This window comes from Oncorhynchus nerka, linkage group LG15, assembly GCF_034236695.1.
Source record: "Oncorhynchus nerka isolate Pitt River linkage group LG15, Oner_Uvic_2.0, whole genome shotgun sequence".
NCBI classification, from domain to species: Eukaryota; Metazoa; Chordata; class Actinopteri; order Salmoniformes; family Salmonidae; genus Oncorhynchus; species Oncorhynchus nerka.
In genome coordinates, this window is record NC_088410.1 from 17,157,621 (window position 1) to 17,176,314 (window position 18,694).

The following is an 18,694-nucleotide window of genomic DNA, read 5'->3' on the forward strand; positions in this document are numbered from 1 at the left end:
TACTACTCCTAAACACAACCCACCATCACTGTGTCTCATGTTAATACTACTCCTAAACACAACCCACCATCACTGTGTCTCATGTTAATACTACTCCTAAACACAACCCACCATCACTGTGTCTCATGTTAATACTACTCCTAAACACAACCCACCATCACTGTGTCTCATGTTAATACTACTCCTAAACACAACCCACCATCACTGTGTCTCATGTTAATACTACTCCTAAACACAACCCACCATCACTATGTCTCATGTTAATACTACTCCTAAAGCTCATAAGAAGCATCCACTCAATCATTCTCACTCTTATTGTCACTCTGTTTGTCTCAGAGCTCTTAAAATAGCATAAAGTCTTCATGTGAAACACCATGTACAATGTACTTCCCATCTTTTGTAGCATAGAATATAGCTCAGTATTTGTCAAGGGTGCCAATCATGTTGGTCGTGACTGTAAATCCACCAAAAAGCATTTTAACACACACACACACGCACACACACACGCACACACAAACACACACATGCACACACACACACGCACACGCACACACACACACGCACACATGCACACACATACACAGACACACCACACATGCACACACACACACACACACACACAGACACACACACACACACACACACACACACACACACACACACACACACACACACACACACACACACACATGAAAACAGACACACACACACACACACACACACACCACACACGCACAGACACACCACACACACACACACACACACACACACACACACACACACACACACACACACTACACATACAAACAGACACACACACACACACACACACACACACACACAGACAGACACACCACACACGCACAGACACACCACACACACACACGCACAGACACACCACACACACACATACACAGACACACACACACACACACACACACACACACACACACACACACACACACACACACACACACACACACACACACACACACACACACACACACACACACACACACACACACAGTTATCATTGATCCTGTTATACTATGACAGTGAACATAACCCTATTGAATAGAGATCTGGGTATTACTGGTAAACTCTACTGATCATGTTTTAAACATGTAAATGAATAAACTGAACTAAACTAAACACATGAAAACACAGTCCAGGGTCTGTATTCACAAAGTGTATCAGAGTAGGAGAGCTGATCTGGGATCAGTTTAGCCTTTTAGATCATAATTATATGGACCGTCTGAGACACTTTATGAATACAGGCCCAAATGTTACAACCAAAACACAGTTCAAAATAAACCAACAAGTACAAAGATACAGTAAGTCATGTGATGCTAAAAACATCAAAACTAAAACTATATTTCAAGATATCATCAAGTGTACTTACAGAGTGAAGTGAAGGGGAGAGGTCTTGAACAGTGAGTCAACTTACTGTCACTGCGTGGAAACAAGAAGTAGTCTATTATAAGTATTAGTAGAAGTAGGCATAGCCTAAGTGTGAGTTCTGTGGTTGATACATTTTAAAGTAGTCTAGTCAGGGCATTAACATGCAGGAACAGCATGTCACATACGGGATGTTACTGTATCTAAATAGAAAATGGTCTAAAGTCAGAATACTGTAGTTCCATTTCTTTATTTGAGGAGTGGACCTACATGTTTTACAAGAGACAAAATGTGACCCATTCCCATCACCCCTCATCAGCTGGTACTGAACGTTCCAGAACAGATGAAAGGGGAATATCTTTGGTTCCAGTGTTCTAGACTAGAGCTCTCTCTACTGACATCTCAACATTACTGCAGCCTCCAGGCTTCATATGTCCCTACAAGTCCAATGAAAATACATACAATTTAAGAATAAATAACATTTGAAAATGTAAAAAAATATATATAGAATAAACCAGGCACACATGTGAAAATACTGTGTTATTGGGAGTTATATTGAACTGGTGTTTGAATTGAGTGAACTAGTGAGCTCAGCTAGCTTGTTAGCTACATGAAGTGGCTGTTATTCAGTGATAAACAAGCATTTTTGTGCATCACACAGCTACTCTGAATGTACTGGATTGTGAACAATATGATGTGCTGCCGCTGAATTACAGCAAGACCCCATCGTTAACTAGTGAGCTAGTTAGTTACCTAACTATTAGCTATCGTAGTTAGCTAGCTAGAAACAACAGACAACAGTGAGCTGTCATTATGCCAAGGCCAAGGCAAGCTGCTCTGAATTTCCAGTGTGCTTGTGTGAAAGAGATGTCTTCAGCTCACTGATCTTCAGAACAACGGACCCAAAGTGAGCCCTGACATGTATATAACTAAGTCTGTCTTTCTGTCTGGGATTATTGTCCTATTGTGTGTTTTTGGAAAATGACAATGAATAGTATTTCATGTAATTGGTTATTGCTTCATTATTGGTATTTTATGGTGTGATTTTTTTATACATATATTTTTTGCATTTTTATAATACAAAAATATTTTCGTACATAAAAAAGCATTGTTAGTTAAGCGCGTGTCAGTAATCACTTCACAGTAAGGTCTACACCTGTTGTATTCGGCGCATGTGACAAGTACAATTAGATTTGATGTGTGTGTTAAGGTACTGGACATTGCTCCCTCTGACACTGGGTTTCTGTACCTCTAAAAGTCTAAGCTGTTTGGGGGGGGGGGGGGGTTCTACTTAGCTGACATATGGAAAATCGAGCACACGGCCATGCAATCAAAGACAGAGATAAATGTAATAGTATTAGCATGTACAATAATGATGATTCTCATTCCAACTCAGCAGACAGAGATAAATGTAATAGTATTAGAATGGGGACCGGCGGCCATTTTGAGTGAACCATTTAAAGTGTTAATGTTATGTTACTTGATGATTATCACGCCATGTCAGAAACAAAGAAACTCACAGCAAGAGAAACCAAGCAGTGGATATGCAGGTAGCCTAGTGGTTATGAGTGTTGGGACAATAACAGAAAGGTTGCTGGTTCAAATACCTGAGCCAAATAGGTGAAAAAACTGCACTTGAGCAAGGCACTTAACCCTACTTTCTCCTGTACGTCAGTCTGGATAAGAGCGGCTGTTAAATGACTAATAATATGAAGTTAGAGATGCAGATACAGAACTAAAACAGATGGGTGTGGTGGTCATACATTTTGAAGGTCCCATATGTCCCATATGTGTTTCTCAGTGAGGTCCATGGTGACGTTCCCCACCCAGTGAGAGGGACAGGGGGACCTGAGGATGAGAGTAGAGGGAGGGAAGGACCATGGTCAGAATAAATCCATTAAAGCAACCTTATAACAACACATTACGGTTCTAAATGGCCCATAGGGCTCCGGTTGAAAGTAGTGTACTATATAGGAATATGGTTCTATTTGGGACTGTCTATAGAATCTATAAACATAGGTATGTATACTCATATTAAATCATGCATAATTTAGATGTGGAATAATCAAACAACAGAGTGGAGTTGGTCTCAGTGAACCAAACTGGTCTGTAATAATGAGATAACCTTGTCTGAGACCTGGAGATTAATTTTAGCTCTCAGGGCTAATGCCTAGACTTTAGCTCAGTGAGCTAGCATGGTCTATGACTTAAATGTCTAGAGTCGCACTAACAACCCAGGTATGATAACCAGACTTAAACATACTCACCCAGTAGAGTCCTGAGGGGAGGAGAGGTCCACCACTGGAGTCCTGAGGGGAGGAGAGATCCACCACTGGAGTCATTACATTACATTTACATTTAAGTCATTTAGCAGACACTCTTATCCAGAGCGACTTACAAATTGGTGCATTCACCTTATGACATCCAGTGGAACAGTAGTGCATCTAAATCTTTTAAGGGGGGGGGTGAGAGGGATTACTTTATCCTATCCTAGGTATTCCTTAAAGAGTTGGGGTTTCAGGTGTCTCCGGAAGGTGGTGATTGACTCCGCTGTCCTGGCGTCGTGAGGGAGTTTGTTCCACCATTGGGGGGCCAGAGCAGCGAACAGTTTTGACTGGGCTGAGCGGGAACTGTACTTCCTCAGTGGTAGGGAGGCGAGCAGGCCAGAGGTGGATAAACGCAGTGCCCTTGTTTGGGTGTAGGGCCTGATCAGAGCCTGGAGGTACTGAGGTGCCGTTCCCCTCACAGCTCCGTAGGCAAGCACCATGGTCTTGTAGCGGATGCGAGCTTCAACTGGAAGCCAGTGGAGAGAGCGGAGGAGCGGGGTGACGTGAGAGAACTTGGGAAGGTTAAACACCAGACGGGCTGCGGCGTTCTGGATGAGTTGTAGGGGTTTAATGGCACAGGCAGGGAGCCCAGCCAACAGCGAGTTGCAGTAATCCAGACGGGAGATGACGAGTGCCTGGATTAGGACCTGCGCCGCTTCCTGTGTGAGGCAGGGTCGTACTCTGCGGATGTTGTAGAGCATGAACCTACAGGAACGGGCCACCGCCTTGATGTTAGTTGAGAACGACAGGGTGTTGTCCAGGATCACGCCAAGGTTCTTAGCGCTCTGGGAGGAGGACACAATGGAGTTGTCAACTGTGATGGCGAGATCATGGAACGGGCAGTCCTTCCCCGGGAGGAAGAGCAGCTCCGTCTTGCCGAGGTTCAGCTTGAGGTGGTGATCCGTCATCCACACTGATATGTCTGCCAGACATGCAGAGATGCGATTCGCCACCTGGTCATCAGAAGGGGGAAAGGAGAAGATTAATTGTGTGTCGTCTGCATAGCAATGATAGGAGAGACCATGTGAGGTTATGACAGAGCCAAGTGACTTGGTGTATAGCGAGAATAGGAGAGGGCCTAGAACAGAGCCCTGGGGACACCAGTGGTGAGAGCACGTGGTGTGGAGACGGATTCTCGCCACGCCACCTGGTAGGAGCTACCTGTCAGGTAGGACGCAATCCAAGCGTGGGCCGCGCCGGAGATGCCCAACTCGGAGAGGGTGGAGAGGAGGATCTGATGGTTCACAGTATCGAAGGCAGCCGATAGGTCTAGAAGGATGAGAGCAGAGGAGAGAGAGTTAGCTTTAGCAGTGCGGAGCGCCTCCGTGATACAGAGAAGAGCAGTCTCGGTTGAATGACTAGTCTTGAAACCTGACTGATTTGGATCAAGAAGGTCATTCTGAGAGAGATAGCGGGAGAGCTGGCCAAGGACGGCACGTTCAAGAGTTTTGGAGAGAAAAGAAAGAAGGGATACTGGTCTGTAGTTGTTGACATCGGAGGGATCGAGTGTAGGTTTTTTCAGAAGGGGTGCAACTCTCGCTCTCTTGAAGACGGAAGGGACGTAGCCAGCGGTCAGGGATGAGTTGATGAGCGAGGTGAGGTAAGGGAGAAGGTCTCCGGAAATGGTCTGGAGAAGAGAGGAGGGGATAGGGTCAAGCGGGCAGGTTGTTGGGCGGCCGGCCGTCACAAGACGCGAGATTTCATCTGGAGAGAGGGGAGAAAGAGGTCAGAGCACAGGGTAGGGCAGTGTGAGCAGAACCAGCGGTGTCGTTTGACTTAGCAAACGAGGATCGGATGTCGTCGACCTTCTTTTCAAAATGGTTGACAAAGTCATCTGCAGAGAGGGAGGAGGGGGGTGGGGGGGGAGGAGGATTCAGGAGGGAGGAGAAGGTTGCAAAGAGCTTCCTAGGGTTAGAGGCAGATGCTTGGAATTTAGAGTGGTAGAAAGTGGCTTTAGCAGCAGAGAGAGAAGAGGAAAATGTAGAGAGGAGGGAGTGAAAGGATGTCAGGTCCGCAGGGAGGCGAGTTTTCCTCCATTTCCGCTCGGCTGCCCGGAGCCCTGTTCTGTGAGCTCGCAATGAGTCGTTGAGCCACGGAGCGGGAGGGGAGGACCGAGCCGGCCTGGAGGATAGGGGACATAGAGAGTCAAAGGATGCAGAAAGGGAGGAGAGGAGGTTGAGGAGGCAGAATCAGGAGATAGGTTGGAGAAGGTTTGAGCAGAGGGAAGAGATGATAGGATGGAAGAGGAGAGAGTAGCGGGGAGAGAGAGCGAAGGTTGGGACGGCGCGATACCATCCGAGTAGGGGCAGTGTGGGAGGTGTTGGATGAGAGCGAGAGGGAAAAGGATACAAGGTAGTGGTCGGAGACTTGGAGGGAGTTGCAATGAGGTTAGTGGAAGAACAGCATCTAGTAAAGATGAGGTCGAGCGTATTTCCTGCCTTGTGAGTAGGGGGAAGGTGAGAGGGTGAGGTCAAAAGAGAGAGGAGTGGAAAGAAGGAGGCAGAGAGGAATGAGTCAAAGGTAGACGTGGGGAGGTTAAAGTCGCCCAGAACTGTGAGAGGTGAGCCGTCCTCAGGAAAGGAGCTTATCAAGGCATCAAGCTCATTGATGAACTCTCCGAGGGAACCTGGAGGGCGATAAATGATAAGGATGTTAAGCTTGAAAGGGCTGGTAACTGTGACAGCATGGAATTCAAAGGAGGCGATAGACAGATGGGTAAGGGGAGAAAGAGAGAATGACCACTTGGGAGAGATGAGGATCCCGGTGCCACCACCCACTGACCAGAAGCTCTCGGGGTGTGCGAGAACACGTGGGCAGACGAAGAGAGAGCAGTAGGAGTAGCAGTGTTGTCTGTGGTGATCCATGTTTCCGTCAGTGCCAAGAAGTCGAGGACTGGAGGGAGGCATAGGCTGAGATGAACTCTGCCTTGTTGGCCGCAGATCGGCAGTTCCAGAGGCTACCGGAGACCTGGAACTCCACGTGGGTCGTGCGCGCTGGGACCACCAGATTAGGGTGGCCGCGGCCACGCGGTGTGGAGCGTTTGTATGGTCTGTGCAGAGAGGAGAGAACAGGGATAGACAGACACATAGTTGACAGGCTACACAAGAGGCTACGCTAATGCAAAGGAGATTGGAATGACAAGTGGACTACACGTCTCGAATGTTCAGAAAGTTAAGCTTACGTAGCAAGAATCTTATTGGCTAAAATGATTAAAATGATACAGTACTGCTGAAGTAGGCTAGCTGGCAGAGGCTGCGTTGTTGACTATGTAGGCTAGCTGGCAGTGTCTGCGTTGTTGACACTACACTAATCAAGTCGTTCCGTTGAGTGTAATAGTTTCTACTGTGCTACTGTGCTGCTATTCGGGGCTAGCTGGCTAGCTAGCAGTGTTGATTACGTTACGTTGCGTTAAAAGAACGACAATAGCTGGCTAGCTAACCTAGGAAATCGCTCAAGACTACACAATTATCTTTGATACAAAGACGGCTATGTAGCTAGCTATGTAGCTAGCTACGATCAAACAAATCAAGCCGTTGTACTGTAATGAAATGAAATGAAAAATGTGATACTACCTGTGGAGCGAAGCGAAATGCGACCGGATTGTTGAGTGCGGAAGTTCTGTTCGGAAGACGTTGGCTAGCTGTTGGCTAGCTAGCAGTGTCTCCTACGTTAAGGACAACAAATAGCTGGCTAGCTAACCTCGGTAAATTAAGATAATCACTCTAAAACTACACACTCTAAACTACACAATTATCTTGGATACGAAGACAGCAAAGACAACTATGTAGCTAGCTAACACTACACTAATCAAGTCGTTCAGTTGAGTGTAATAGTTGTGCTGCTAATCGGTAGACGGTGGACTAGCTAACGGTGGACGTTAGCTAGCTGGCTAGCTGCAGGGCAGTGTAGACTGCGTTAGGACGACGAAATACGATAATTACGCAATTATCTATGATACAAAGACGGCTATGTAGCTAGCTAAGAAGAAATTGCTAAGATTATACAAATCAAACCGTTGCTAATCGGTAGACGGTGGACTAGCTAACGGTGGACGTTAGCTAGCTGGCTAGCTGCAGGGCAGTGTAGACTGCGTTAGGACGACGAAATACGATAATTACGCAATTATCTATGATACAAAGACGGCTATGTAGCTGGCTAAGAAGAAATTGCTAAGATTAGACAAATCAAACCGTTGTACTATAATGAAATGTAATGAAATGTAATACTACCTGCGGACCGAGTGCAGATGCGACCGCTCGCTCCAACCCGGAAATCCCATGAGGAGAGGAGAGGTCCACCACTGGAGTCCTGAGGAGAGGAGAGGTGCACCACTGGAGTCCTGAGGGGAGGAGAGGTCCACCACTGGAGTCCTGAGGGGAGGAGATGTCCACCACTAGAGTCCTGAGGGGAGGAGAGGTCCACCACTGGAGTCATGAGGGGAGGGGAGGGGAGGAGAGGAGAGGTCCACCACTGGAGTCCTGAGGGGAGGAGAGGTCCACCACTGGAGTCATGAGGGGAGGGGAGGAGAGGAGAGGAGAGGTCCACCACTGGAGTCCTGAGGAGAGGAGAGGTCCACCACTGGAGTCCTGAGGGGAGGAGAGGTCCACTACTGGAGTCCTGAGGGGAGGAGAGGTCCACCACTGGAGTCCCGAGGGGAGGAGAGATCCACCACTGGAGTCATGAGGAGAGGAGAGGTCCACCACTGGAGTCCTGAGGAGAGGAGAGGTCCACCACTGGAGTCCTGAGGGGAGGAGAGGTCCACCACTGGAGTCCTGAGGAGAGGAGAGGTGCACCACTGGAGTCCTGAGGGGAGGAGAGGTCCACCACTGGAGTCCTGAGGGGAGGAGATGTCCACCACTAGAGTCCTGAGGGGAGGAGAGGTCCACCACTTGAGTCATGAGGGGAGGGGAGGGGAGGAGAGGAGAGGAGAGGTCCACCACTGGAGTCCTGAGGGGAGGAGAGGTCCACCACTGGAGTCATGAGGGGAGGGGAGGGGAGGGGAGGAGAGGAGAGGTCCACCACTGGAGTCCTGAGGAGAGGAGAGGTCCACTACTGGAGTCCTGAGGGGAGGAGAGGTCCACCACTGGAGTCCTGAGGGGAGGAGAGGTCCACCACTGGAGTCCTGAGAGGGAGGAGAGACAGAAAACCAAACCTCAACTTCGGACACATTGAGTTATCCAACTCTACCACCACCAACTCCATTAGGCCAGAGCCTGACCCCTGTCTCCCCTCATCATGAGCTTCAGGACCTTGCAGTTGAAGACCTCAGTGGAGGACTCATCTTAGTCCTGATCCAGCTTTATCACCTGATCCATGGCCCTTTCTGCCTCACCATACAGCTGGAGAGAGAAGAGGGGAGGGATGGGAGGAGTGGGGGGTGGTAGAGGGGAGGGAGAGAGAGAGGATGGGAGAGAGAGGGGACATAAGATAAGTGGGGAGAGGGCAAAGAGATTGAGAGTCAGATTTCACCGACAGACACACACACACACACACACACGCACACACACACACACACAGCAATTTCCATTTTCACAGTAGAGAGCTCAGACACTGACCTTTAACCCCATCAGTGCACTCCCCTTGAGGAAGTATCCCTTTGGCCAATCAGGGGCGAGCTGGATGGACTTCTGAGCATCTGATAGGGCAGAGGGGTAGAGCTCCAGACACCATTAGGATGACAAACCATTCTCAAAGAAATACAAGAAATGAGATCAAAGTAGAAATAGTCCAGATCTTTTGCCACCTAGAAAATCTGTTTGAAAACTTAAATTTGATAGCTCCTTCAATGGTCTAGGGAGCAACATACCCCTACCACACACATACACACACTGCCATCCACAAGAAACAAGAACACACCCATACAATGTCTGAACTACTGGGAAATAATCTGGCAAGATCTAGACGTGTGTGTGTGTGTGTGTGTGTGTGTGTGCCCCTAGCCACTCATAGTTATGTGGTTCAATGGCCCCCTCATGTGTCCAATGGGCAGAAATACAAGAAACAAGCTGAATGGATGTAGTTATGATTAGATGTAAATTAACAAAATTATCCATTTATTTGTTGTCTTTTTATTGTCTCCCTTTGAGCTTATTTACAACATGATGCTTATACTGTATTCAATGTATCTAAAATATGTCATTATTAATTATTTGATAATGAAACAAACAATATCATGACACTGAACAATATGGTATTACATAATATAAAATATAAAATGACCAGTAATGACTGACAGCAATACAAAGTAAAACATATTTTAACACATCAGGAACAACTCCAGAGATACAAATATTTAAAATCTCTCATCAATATAATTCATTTTTGTGTCACTAAGACAAGCCAATACTTTATATGTTATAAAAAATCTGGAATTGGCAAAATCCCATAAAAAAAGATAAGCAATACAATCTACAGATAGTAAACAGATAATTTTGAACATTTTGAACCTGTAAATGAACCCACAAATGCAGATTCTCCATATACTCAACAAGTGTAAAAAAGGCCAGTTTCATTGCTTCTTTAATCAGCGAGCACAACAGTATTCAGCTGTGCTAACATAATTACAATATGGTTTTCTAATGATTCATTTACCTTTTAAAATGATAAACTTGGATAACACAACATGCCATTGGAACACAGGTTGCTGATGGTTGGCCTCTGTCCGCCTTTGTAGATATTCCATAAAACATCTGCATTTTCCAGGTAGTAATTTACAACATTAACAATGTCGACACTGCATTTCTGATCAATTAGATGCTATTTTAATGGACACATTTTTTTTGCTTTTCTTTCAAAAACAAGGACATTTTAAGTGATCCTAAACTTTTGAATGGTAGTGCACATACTGTTTTTATCTCACCTTTATTTAACTAGGCAAGTCAATTAAGAACAAATTCTTATTTTCAATGACAGCCTAGGAACAGTGGGTTAACTGCCTGTTCAGGGGCATAACGACAGATTTGTACCTTGTCAGCTCGGGGGTTTGAACTTGCAACCTTCCGGTTACTAGTCCAACGCTCTAACCACTAGGCTACCCTGCCACCCCATTAGGAGAACAATCTAAATTCCAGCATTTACTCAAAAGTTAAAGCTCATTGTCTAGATTAAAAAGCAATATCATAGTAAGAGAATAACTTTGTGAGGCCTAGCTTTGGTTTGATGCTGTTGCTCTTCAGTCCAGGTTCTGTGGTGGTTCTCTTCAGTCCAGGATCTGTGGCGGTTCTCTTCAGTCCAGGTTCTGTGGTGGTTCCCTTCAGTCCAGGTTCTGTGGTGGTTCTCTTAAGTTCTCATAATCGGAGGGCTCAGCATCTATCTGAGGGCCTCTGTGTGTCACTGCCAAGTCTCTCACATTCTGAAAGGAGACACATTGAGCACTTTACAAACCCCTCCCTCTAACACTTGTATGTACACGGACACACAGACTGCATTATAAGAGACTTACTGCCAGGGTGTCATACTCTGGTGACCTGGTCTTCATGTTCAGAGATGTGTATATGTCACTGTTGGGGTCAGGATGTACACTCTGGGGGGAGGGAGGGGAGAGAGAGAGAGGGAGAGAGAAAGAGAGAGAGAGAGACAGAGGGAGAGAGAGAGAGACACACAGAGAGAGGGAGAGAAACACAAATACTCTCAATACTGTATAGAACACAGATACATGAATCCATTCACTTACTGTCTATGTCTGTGGCATTGGGATTGAAATAGCTTTGGTTGTTGACAATATTACCTGTCTGTCTGCTGTGCCATCACTTCCTCCTGTGTGTCTCCTGTAATGGGGGACAGAGTGAGTTCTGCCCTCTATTGACCTCTAGTGGAAGTTGATATGTTCCCGAATAGAGTATATGTAAATGGCTGACTCACCTCTTCATATAGCAGTAGATGGTGACAAGAAGAGCTCCAACAGTCAGGACAGCCCCCACCCCCATCACAGGAACCCAGAGAAACAATGCTGTAGTATCTTGTGATTTTAAATGCAAGGTGGAGATTTAACATAGAAGAAACCAGGGAAGAAGAAAATAAAACAATTATTTAAATACAGGCCTACTAATACTATGTCATATGGTATGATAAGTGTGTAATATTACTAATGATATTCCCATTAATTCTATGTCATATGGTATGATAAGTGTGTTACATTACTAATACTATGTCATATGGTATGATAAGTGTGTAATATTACTAATACTATGTCATATGGTATGATAAGTGTGTAATATTACTAATACTATGTCATATGGTATGATAAGTGTGTAATATTACTAATACTATGTCATATGGTATGATAAGTGTGTAATATTACTAATACTATGTCATATGGTATGATAAGTGTGTAATATTACTAATACTATGTCATATGGTATGATAAGGGTGTAACATTACTAATTCTATAACATATGGTATGATAAGTGTGTAATATTACTAATTCTATGTCATATTGTATGATAAGTGTGTAATATTGCTAACTATTATTTATTGTTGTTGACCTGTGTGATTATCAATGAATTGATGAAGAGTAGGTGAACTTACACTGAACGTCCACAAACACAGAAGAAGAGTTGAGACGTCCATATTTATTTTCAGCTTCACAGTAATATTCTCCTCTGTCCTCAGAGATGATGTTAGTGATGCTGTAACTCTGTCCTGATGCTTTTGGTGAGGTTACGTTCTTCTTGTACCAGGTGGATTTGTCCACAGGTGGGTTGGCATCACTGCTGCAGGTCAGAGTCACTGAACTGCCCTCCACTATTTCACCAGAGGGACTGACTGACACTGAGGTGTTCTTTGGGCCGTCTGGTGTTGAAGATGACAGAACAAATAAGAACTCATATACCATGTAAGGAAGCAAGAGATGATGTAAATTAGTAGAGATTAGTATATTACACTGACATGTAGAACCATGTATTACAGAGATGATGTAAATTAGTATAGATTAGTATATTACACTGACATGTAGAACCATGTATTACAGAGATGATGTAAATTAGTAGAGATTAGTATATTACACTGACATGTAGAACCATGTATTACAGAGATGATGTAAATTAGTATAGATTAGTATATTACACTGACATGTAGAACCATGTATTACAGAGATGATGTAAATTAGTAGAGATTAGTATATTACACTGACATGTAGAACCATGTATTACAGAGATGATGTAAATTAGTGGAGATTAGTATATTACACTGACATGTAGAACCATGTATTACAGAGATGATGTAAATTAGTATAGATTAGTATATTACACTGACTGTAGAACCATGTATTACAGAGATGATGTAAATTAGTATAGATTAGTATATTACACTGACATGTAGAACCATGTATTACAGAGATGATGTAAATTAGTATAGATTAGTATATTACACTGACATGTAGAACCATGTATTACAGAGATTATGTAAATTAGTAGAGATTAGTATATTACACTGACATGTAGAACCATGTATTACAGAGATGATATCAATGACTTTCACTGTAGATATATCAACACCCCATGTACTCACATCTGACAGTGAGAGTCTCTTCTGGAGAGAGGATTCTCTCTAAGCCTTCTACAGCACAGGAGTAGTTCCCTGCATCCTCACTGCTGACTGGGTCTAGGATCAGGCTGTTATAACTGGTGACTGGGTCTAGGATCAGGCTGTTATAACTGGTGACTGGGTTGGTCAGACTTTGTCCGTTCATGTACCAGATGTAGGTGGGGTTGAGACACTGTACATTTGGTTCTACATCTCAGTGTGACTCTCTCCCCCTCTGACACAGACGTAGGATCCATCTCCAACAGGATATCTAAGAGGAAACATCAGTCATATTTGACTCCAGACTGGCTTGTCATGTGATTAGACTTGTCCTATTACAGTAACAACTGTAGGTGAAGTATTACCTGTGACAGTCAACATCACACCAGGAAGACCAGAAAATCTCCCCTCATCTGTTGTTATTATTCTGAATTTGTATTCAGCCGAGTCCTTCTCTGTCAGGTGTGTTATTGTCATGGTGTGGTGGTTCTCTGTGTTCCTATTGTACTGCACACGACCTGCAGACTCTGGATATGACCTGACATCTACAGGGTGTTTCTGTGTAAACCAGAATGAACCTTGTTCTATATAACAAGTGGGATGAGTGTAAGAGGAGGATATGTCCACTGTGGAGCCCTTCAAGACACAGATTCTCCTCTTGGTGTAAGTCACCCTCCAGCGGTTGTGACCAGACAATTGCCTTACTTTGTTAAAAAGAAAGGTTAGCTACAAACTATCCCAATGGATTCCAGACTCACACACTGCAGGAGAGCGGAGATCCTCATGGCCTTTAACAGCACAGGAGTAACTTTCTGTTTCAGAACTCCAGACAGAGTGTTGTTGGGAAGTGAGCCAAGCAAGAGACTGTCCAAAAGACAAGTCTGGGCATATATTTATTTTATTTAAAAAATGTGTTAATTTTCACTGTGGTCTTTCATACTACATACAGAACCATGTAAACAATGTGTTCACTAAACTATTTATAACATTAACATTTTAATGACCTACCTTGCCCTTCTGAGTTCTGTATATACAGGTCAAAGTTCCATGATGTTATTCAATTAGAACCCATTCAATTTACACACCCATGACCATCACTCCTCATCAGTTGCATCAAAGTGGTACTGAAGGTTCAGTGTTCTAGACTAGAGCTCCACCTACTGGTATCTCAACATTACTGCAGCCTCCAGTCCTCATTCATTTGGGAAGTAATGGGAATAAAATGAATGATGTTCCTGTCATTCCAAGATATTGAGCCCTGCCCATGTCTCTTTGCTTAATAAAGGGTTATCTTTTGTGCCTACAACCCAGTGCGACGATTTTGATGTTTTGATGTAGACATGTTTAAGTTTTTTAGAAACATCCGTTTAAGGGAATACTTTAGCTCCCCCTAATTCTGACACTTCTATTGAACCAGGAGGTTGCTCTCCTGCACATACGCCGACTCCTTTTAGAAGCAAGAGTTATTTTATACCTCCAGCCAATCGCAATCACTCTATCGAGACATATTGCAGACTTGTGGAAGAAGATGTTGGACATCTCCTTAAGAATAAACAGGGGTCCAAATCTTTCCATAATAAGAGAGCAATGCAAATAGTATGAAAGAGACTGTCGTGAAACAGTAAATGAGTTGTAACTCGGGGTTTCCCAAACTCTGAGCTGGACTTCCCCTGGGTGCACATTTAGTTTTTTTGCCCTAACACTACACGGGAGGGGGGGGGGTGCATGTTTTGTTATTTGCCCAAGCACTACACAGGGGGGTGTCCTGGTGTAACTGATAACTGATATAATCACCTGTGTGTCTGTTGTCGCATCACTTCCTCCTGTGTATCTCCTGTAAAGATGGACAGAGTGAGTTCTGCTCTCTACTGACCTCTAGTGGAAGTTGATGTGTTACTAATACAGGGCTTTGGGCCAATACATACATTTATGAATTAATTAAGTTAGTAACAAATCTGAGTGCTAAGGTGAAAGAATAATACAAATATCAGTTTTCCTTCTTCACTCACCTGAACCACATGAGTCCAGAGAGACAGAGGATGAGAACCAGAACCACCACTGTGATTCCTACAGCTGCAGTCAGAACTGAGGTCTGTTTCCCTAAAATATCAAATGGATGATATGAGTACAGGTTATTATGAAGTGAAAATGAATATACAGCAAAACAGGACATGAATGCAATACTTGTATATAGAAGCCTATGTATAGTTATAAACCAAAGTGTAATGAGGCAAACTAGAAGATACCTTGAAACATCATTTCTTATTGAACATCATTTTGTATTGAAGTATTGAAGATGTAACTTTACCTGCTACAATGATCATCAGAGCTGTAGAGTTCATAGATCCTCTTCCATTCTGGGCCTCACAGTAATATTCTCCTCTGTCCTCAGAGATGATGTTAGTGATGCTGTAACTCTGTCCTGATGCTTTTGGTGAGGTTACGTTCTTCTTGTACCAGGTGTATTTATCCACAGGTGGGTTGGCATCACTGCTGCAGGTCAGAGTCACTGAACTGCCCTCCACTATTTCACCAGAGGGACTGACTGACACTGAGGTGTTCTTTGGAGCATCTAGTAAAGGAGAATATGTCAGGGGGTCAGGACTGTAGTATACTACCTCAAATGACGTCATGTCAAAAATAAATCATATCTAAAGTCAGAGAACTGTTCTAAAACTATCACTTAGACAAAACATGAACAATAATACATTTGGAGATACTTTAGGACTTTAGTTGTAACGGTTTTCTAGGTGAAGGAGAGTCGGACCAAAACGCAGCGTGTAGATTGCGATCCATGTTTAATCAAACAAACGTAACACGAATCAATACAATACAAAACAAAGAACGTAACGAAAACCGAAACAGCCTATATTGTGTAAATAAATAAAGAACAACAACACTAAGGACAATCACCCACGACAAACTCAAAGAATATGGCTGCCTAAATATGGTTCCCAATCAGAGACAACGATAAGCACTTGCCTCTGATTGAGAACCACTCCAGACAGCCATAGACTTTGCTAGATAACCCCACTAGCTACAATCCCAAATACATACACACCAAAACCCCAAGACAAAACACACCACAATACAAACACTCCATGCCACACCCTGGCCTGACCCAATACATGAAGAAAAACACAAAATACTTAGACCAGGGCGTGACATTAGTGTCTACTAAAATAATTTTTCAAGTGTCTGATGTACTGAACATTCTAACTATAGACATGCAAACATCTATGACATTGTCTGTAATTTCTATGTAATAACGAATATTGATTAATAAAGCAGTAATACCCTTCTTATTGACCTTAAATGATTGATACTTTCTAAGTATAAGAGTAGTTTAATTCATACTCACACACTGCAGGAGAGTGGAGGTCCTCATGGTGTTCTACAGCACAGGAGTAACTGTCTGCAGAATGACCCAACACTACTAGGTTATTACTAGAGTATTGTTGGGAAGTGGGCTCATCTAGACGTTGTCCGTTCTTGTACCAAATGTAGGTGGGGTTGTCAGTCAGAGTACAGGTGGTGATACAGGTCAGTGTCTTCTGTCCCTCTGCAGCAGGAGTCACCTTCACCTGCAGACCTGAAACAATATGTATAAAACCACATACACCTCTGTGTTAACAGGATGGTTAATATATTTTCTCCTGTAATTCATTATGATTTACAGTTGTATCATACAGGGTAGTATTACCTGTGACAGACAGAGTTGTTCCTGGGAAACTATGACCCCATTCAAAGTTGTCTGTTTTAAAAGTGAAGCGATACTCAGCTGAGTCCTCCTCTCTCAGATCTGTGATTCTCAGGGTGAAGGGACTTCTGTATGTTCCAGTGTACTCCACACGACCTACATACCCTGGGTCTGTGGTTGGTCTTCAGGGGTCGACTTATCACTTCTAAACCAGAATGATGATGTGATGTAATCATAACCAACATAAGTACAGGATATGTCCACTGACCCCTTCAAGACACAGGTTCTCATCTTATTGTAATTCACTCTGTTGCAGCTCTGACCCTGAACACCTGAAACATAATGACAAGAGGGCATGATTTACACAGTAGAATATTGAGCTTCAGTAATCGTGTGATACAGTTTTGTTAGACAACTCTGAAGCTGTTAAGCAGACAGAATAATTATATCTGAAAAGTTATACTAGAATACTGAGTTGAATTCTTACTCACACACTGCAGGAGAGTGGAGATCCTCATGGCCTTTTACAGCACAAGAGTAACTGTCTGCAGCATTAGGGAGGACTGAATAGGTGGAAGTCTTCACAGTTTCTACCTGTCCGTTCTTGTACCAGGTGTATGTGGGGTTACCAGTCAGAATACAGGTGGTGCTACAGGTAATTGTCACCCAATTTGGCCATCTTGAATAAGTCCGCTTCACCTGCAGAGCTGGAGTAGATCACAACATTAAAACCCCGCATCATCTGTTCTATAGTTTAATCACATGATGCAAGACATTCTCAAACTCATTTAATTCTTAAATCTGTTTCATATATACAAATCCAATTTCTAGACCTAAATGGACAGTAGATAGTACTAATTCAACAGACAATCAGTATAAAGCATGTAACTACAGGTCAGTGTCTTATCCTGATGTCAACTAATCACCTTCACCTGAAGACTTGGAGAAAAAACAATATCACTGTAAATCCCTTTATCACTGACTTATCACTCTAATACAAAGATGGAAGAAATCCTATGTTATACAGACATAAACACAAACAAAGACAATTTTCCTGAACTAAATGGAATTCAACAGTTTAACTATATTGAATGTAACTGTACCTGTTACAGACATATTGACTCCAGGATCACCAGTATATAGAATGTTACTGTACCTGTAACAGACAGTGACTCCAGGATCACCAGTATATAGAATGTTACTGTACCTGTAACAGACAGTGACTCCAGGATCACCAGTATATAGAATGTTACTGTACCTGTAACAGACAGAGTGACTCCAGGATCACCAGTATATAGAATGTTACTGTACCTGTAACAGACAGAGTGACTCCAGGATCACCAGTATATAGAATGTTACTGTACCTGTAACAGACAGAGTGACTCCAGGATCACCAGTATATAGAATGTAACTGTACCTGTAACAGACAGAGTGACTCCAGGACTTCCAGAATATTTCCCTCCTTCCTGATCTGTTAGTAATCTGAACTTGTACGTAGCTGAGTCTCTCTCTCTCAGGTCTGTGATTGTCAGGGTACAGTCTTTCTTCTTATCCCCATGATACTCCAGACGACCTGCATACTCTGGGTCCTGACCTAGATATTTAGGTTCTACACCAGTCCCCCATTCAGTGAACCAGAGTGTTGTTGTGACTGTACCACTGGGATATGTCTAAGAGCAGAACAGATCCACTGATGACCCCTTCAAGGTACAGATACTCTGAGTGGTGTATGTTACACTCCAGCCAT

The 18,694-nt window shown here is 43.6% G+C and overlaps 2 protein-coding genes across 3 annotated transcripts; both read right to left on the reverse strand.

Moving 5' to 3' along the window:
* Nucleotides 1-9,770: 9,770 nt before the first annotated feature.
* On the reverse strand, nt 9,771-13,931 carry LOC135559616 (B-cell receptor CD22-like). Of its 2 annotated transcripts, none has more exons than XM_065001132.1 (7): nt 13,613-13,931; nt 13,233-13,518; nt 12,252-12,515; nt 11,586-11,673; nt 11,452-11,491; nt 11,167-11,247; nt 9,771-11,076 (listed from the first exon to the last, which is right to left on the reverse strand). In XM_065001132.1, exons 2-7 carry the CDS (start codon nt 13,411-13,413, stop codon nt 10,978-10,980), a joined length of 753 nt encoding a protein of 250 aa, XP_064857204.1. In that variant the 5' UTR covers nt 13,414-13,518; nt 13,613-13,931; the 3' UTR covers nt 9,771-10,977. The 2 variants fall into 2 exon arrangements, with proteins under 2 accessions (XP_064857204.1, XP_064857203.1); XM_065001131.1 differs by having other exon boundaries at nt 11,586-11,682.
* A 721-nt stretch (nt 13,932-14,652) lies between these two features.
* On the reverse strand, nt 14,653-17,465 carry LOC135559789 (sialoadhesin-like). Its single transcript, XM_065000665.1, has 8 exons — nt 17,435-17,465; nt 17,216-17,279; nt 16,951-17,129; nt 16,609-16,839; nt 15,556-15,819; nt 15,257-15,347; nt 15,042-15,081; nt 14,653-14,694 (listed from the first exon to the last, which is right to left on the reverse strand). The coding sequence occupies exons 1-8, from the start codon at nt 17,463-17,465 to the stop codon at nt 14,653-14,655; spliced, it is 942 nt and encodes a 313-aa protein (XP_064856737.1).
* Nucleotides 17,466-18,694: the final 1,229 nt, after the last annotated feature.